The sequence below is a fragment of the Macadamia integrifolia genome, unplaced genomic scaffold (assembly GCF_013358625.1).
Source record: "Macadamia integrifolia cultivar HAES 741 unplaced genomic scaffold, SCU_Mint_v3 scaffold1394, whole genome shotgun sequence".
Classification (NCBI taxonomy): domain Eukaryota; kingdom Viridiplantae; phylum Streptophyta; class Magnoliopsida; order Proteales; family Proteaceae; genus Macadamia; species Macadamia integrifolia.
The window spans coordinates 2,097-6,503 of record NW_024868189.1 but is presented as its reverse complement, the minus strand read 5'-3'; the positions used below and the strand labels follow the sequence as shown (position 1 = coordinate 6,503).

Here is a 4,407-nt window from a genome sequence, read left to right as displayed (position 1 = left end):
AGATCATAATGGTCCAAAGTTTATTGGAAATGCGAAATTGAAGTTCCTTGGGAAAATTTGCATGAGAAAGAAACACCGAGAGAATGAAATTACTTTGGTGGTCCAAAGTTTTATTGGAAGTATGAAATGTAAAAAGGGGTAAAGAAAATTCAACGTTTCTACTACCCTTCCCTTCTCTTCTTTCTCTCTCTCTCTCTCTCTCTCTCTCTCTCTCTAATCTTTACACACACACAGCGCAGAAGTTATGTCCAATTAAAACAAGGTGAAATATTACAAGAAAGGAAAAGGGCAAAGGGAAAAGGGAAAAGGGAAAAGGGAAAAGGGCAAAGGAAAAGAAAAAGAATCTGCTTTCCAAAAGAAAAGAAACACAAACAAGCCGCAACCATTCTGCAACTTCATGACATATCGAAAATGAAAGAAATCCGGAAGGAGAAACATCATCATCAGAACTTAAGTCGTCTAATATTCTTGTCATCTATGGAAAAACTTGAAACAAAATTTCAATCCCTCCTCCAATTTAACCAATCATCCCATCCCCAGCAGCCATTACCATTCTACTAAGAGGACTAGGCCCAAGTTTCCTTCTCGTTATGGAACTCCTCCTCCTTATGACTTCCATCTCATTCGTCCTCCTCCGAACTTTCATCGTTGCTTTCTCTTCCACCACAAATCTTCTCATTACGACATCGTCAGTTAAAGATTTTCCTCGGAAAATTCTCCTGCTGCCCTCTCCTCCTCCTCCACCTCCACCTCCACTAATTCTAGCAGTGTTAGGAAATTTTTCTTGAGGTGGTGGTGGCATCGCCAATGGCTTTGGTCTTGGATAGCTGTTGCTTCTTCTTGGTGGAAGATCAGCTTGAAATATCTCAGTATAGGAAGAGATTGGTGCACATAGACAAACTCTTGTGAATGAAGTTGCAACCTTGAGAGAGGTGCACTTCTTTAACTTTGAACTATTAGTACTAGTTGAATTTGTTGCGGAGATCTCCATCTCCATCTTCGTGGGGGGTTTTGATGATATGGGTGGTCTCCATAAATTTGCTGCCTCCATTGCTCTCTGATACCAGGGCTTCCTATAGCGTAAGAAATGAATGAAGGTTAATTAGCCAAAGAGCTAGAGTAATTACTTGCATAAATTAAGAAACTCCATTGAATTAAGGACCAACCTCAGTTTGTATGTCTGTGCATCGATAGTTTTTAGAACATGGTAGTAACTATCATGTATGATCAATGACATGATAAAAGGATCAATCATGCGATATATTTGCTTAATAAATCGCATGACCAGACTATGAACAGTGGTTCTTGCAACTGTGCGTGTGTGTAAGAGAGAGAGAGAGAGAGAGAGAGAGAGAGAGAGAGAGAGAGAGAGTCTTTCAATACCTTGTTTGTGAATTCTTTGGATCTTGCATTAACACAAGCAAGATATGAAAGAGTTGGAGAAGAGGAGGGTGTTCATCTGAAATTCCTTGTAGATGGTACTAAAGTGCTTGTTTGAATTGTCAAGGAAAGATGTAGCGACAAGGTGATCAATTTCTTTTTCTCTTTTTCTTTCAGGCAGGATTCATGAGAGAGAGAGAGAGAGAGAGAGAGAGAGAGAGAGAGAGTTGAAAAAGTATTCTTAGGTCTTTTGTAATTACTGAAGTACCCTCATCTAAATTCAATATTTTCTCTAATAAAATAAGCTCGCCAGTACTCTTGTAATCATTTTAACTGTATTTTAATCTTCTTTTTATTTAATTTTAATTAGATTTTCGTTTTCTCTTTTTAAGGATGACTTTTAATAATCTGAACGAATATACAAAGATCAAAGACCTGTAATCTTCATATGAGAGAGAGAGAGAGAGAAAGCGAGCGAGAGAGAGAGACAGAGTGCGTGTGTGTGTCTTGAACCAGGAAATGCTATATTATCTTTATCGTAAAAGTATTTTCACGAGCAAAGAGACCTTAAAGAGTCATGTAATCATTCTTAGTTTATTTTGTTCATTATTTATTAGCATGCTAAGATCTAGAAACTGAGACACTGATATAGCTGATTAAACAGCTGTAAGCATACACTGATACACTGATACACTGATACACTGATTGCCGTTTCTCTATGTATCCCTTTTCCTCATCATTAAAATTGAAGTCAATAATACTTTCATTTCACCTAGTTTGAGTTGTGGGATAATGATAAGAAATGGATTCTGAAGAACAGGGGAACTGAATTCGAGTTTTAGAAGACTCCGAGTGAAGAAGAAAGAAAGAGAAAGTGAAAAGAAATATTTGCTTTTTCCATTCCTTGTCACTGTACATTTCTTGGCTCTTTATAGAGTCTAGCTAATCCTAACCGTAAAACTGAATTGATTATTCCTACACACAAGTTGCTACAAGTTGTTTCTCTAGCTGTCATTGGCAAGCCTCACCCACTCCCTCTACTTCTTTACTATGCCACACAGTAGTCCTTTGTCGACATTGGATCCTTTCTAAGCCTTGCTGTCCTTTTCTCATGCGCAGATGATGTGGCTGGCATTATTGAGTTTGGTGAAGTCTCTTACATAATTCACATCCTCACTCCCTTCTTCTATTGCTGCTATGTCATTACTTGATTTGCTTATAATCTTCACCTGATTTAACATCACAGGGGCTGTACAAATTGTATCATTTCGATCCTCATTGAAAAGGACCTTGTCCTCAAGGTCCAAGGTGGGAAACTGAGATTGAAACTCCTCCGCACTTTCCCAAGAAGCATCCTCTAGTGGCAACTATTCCCATTGTATCAAAATCTGAGTCTGCAATTTCCCTTTAACAACAACTTTTCAGGTTGCCAGACTTGCTACTGGGATGTGAACAGGTTGATGTGAGTAGCTCAATTGAGGAAGAGGATTGATTGCACTTTCTTGAAGAATGCCCTTGAAAGGTTTCAATAAGGTGATGTGGAACACCGGGTGAATTTTGCTTTCAAGTGGTAGTTGCAATTTATAGGCCACATGACACACTTTCTGGAAAATCTAAAAAGGACCATAGAACCTACTGCTCAACTTCTGATTTTTCCTCTTGGAAATGGTTAGTTGCCTATATGGTTGTAGCTTGAGCCATACCCAATCTCCTTCATTAAACTGTAATTCTTTTCAGTGTAAATCAGCTTGTGCCTTCATTCGTTGTTGAGCTTGTAACAAATCTTTCTTCAACTGATGCAACACTTGTTGTCTGTTGCTAAGCTCATGATCCACTGCTTCTATTTTTGAAAAACCTATAATGTAATCTGGAATCGTCGGCGGTTCTCTTCCATATAGAGACTGGAAAGGAGTTATGTCAATAGCACTGTGATGTGAAGTATTATACCAATATTCAGCCCATGCCAAGAAATGAACCCACTACTTTGGTTTTGTATGCACATAACTCCTTAAATACTGTTCCAGATATCTATTAAGGACTTTCGTTTGTCCATCTTATTGAGGATGATAAGCAGAGCTCATGTTTTAAGTGGTACCGCTAAGCTTGAACATTTCTTGCCAAAACTGGCTGATAAAGATGGGGTCTCTATCCGACACAATAGACCTTGGAATACGATGTAGTTTGAACACCATGGAAGTGAATAGAGCAGCAGTTTTAGCTGGATTGAAATGGGCTGGTAGTGCACACCGAAGTGTGCAAACTTAGTTAATCTATCCACCACTACCATTATGACAGTAAAACCTTGAGATACCAGTAGCCCTGTGATGAAATCCATCGATATGTCCTCCCAAACCTGCTGAGGAATAGGCAAAGGCTGTAAAAGACCTGCTTTTTTTGAAGTACTGTATTTGGTCTGTTGGCAAATCAAACATTGGTTGACATGAGAGGTGACATCCTGCTTCAAGGTTGGCCAAAAGAAATTGCCAAGTATTCTTTTATAAGTCTTTAATATTCCAGCATGCCCGCCTAAGGGACTATCATGAAATTCCATTAATATTTCCTGGCGAAGATCAGAGGTAGAGCTGAGTCTTAGTCTATTCTTGAAATATAAAAGACCTACTTTGACCTCATAACCAGTACCCTCCAGTTTGCCGTCATGCCATTGTTTGTGAAGAGCCACCAATTCAGAATCAATGAGGTTTTCCCTAATCAATCTTTCTAGGAATTTAAAACTGCAGAGTTGGAAAGGACATATATGAACTTTGGCTTTCTACAGGTGGTAATTGTGGAGAGTCCTCTTCCATGCTAGGTGCTCTGGATAAGGCATCGGCTGCATGGTTCTCCCTTCCAGGCCTATATATGATTTTGTAAGTAAACCCCATTAGTTTGCTTAAGTAGTGGTGTTGCTCTGGAGTTTGAATCACTTGGTTCATGAGCTCCTTCAAACTCCTATGATCTGTGATGATAAGGAACTTTCATCCTAGAAGGTAATGACGCTAGTTTAGCACAGATTGGGAGATGGCATAT

General features: G+C 39.0%; 1 protein-coding gene across 2 annotated transcripts; it reads right to left on the bottom strand.

Annotated features, from left to right (window-relative positions):
- Nucleotides 1–330: 330 nt before the first annotated feature.
- Nucleotides 331–1,607, bottom strand: LOC122063639. 2 transcript variants are annotated; one of them, XM_042627332.1, is made up of 2 exons: nucleotides 1,384–1,607; nucleotides 331–1,073 (listed from the first exon to the last, which is right to left on the bottom strand). In XM_042627332.1, the coding sequence occupies exons 1-2, from the start codon at nucleotides 1,410–1,412 to the stop codon at nucleotides 518–520; spliced, it is 585 nt and encodes a 194-aa protein (XP_042483266.1). In that variant the 5' UTR covers nucleotides 1,413–1,607; the 3' UTR covers nucleotides 331–517. The 2 variants fall into 2 exon arrangements, with proteins under 2 accessions (XP_042483266.1, XP_042483265.1); XM_042627331.1 differs by lacking the exon at nucleotides 1,384–1,607 and adding an exon at nucleotides 1,167–1,370.
- Between the last annotated feature and the right edge of the window lie 2,800 nt (nucleotides 1,608–4,407).

What these genes read in the sequence shown, in the direction of transcription:
- LOC122063639 (XM_042627331.1), bottom strand. Translation starts at nt 1,282, where the DNA reads ATGCGATTTATTAAGCAAATATATCGCATGATTGATCCTTTTATCATG. An exon ending in GCACAGACATACAAACTGAG is followed by an intron (nt 1,074 to 1,166) that starts GTTGGTCCTTAA and finishes CTTACGCTATAG; the next exon opens with GAAGCCCTGGTATCAGAGAG.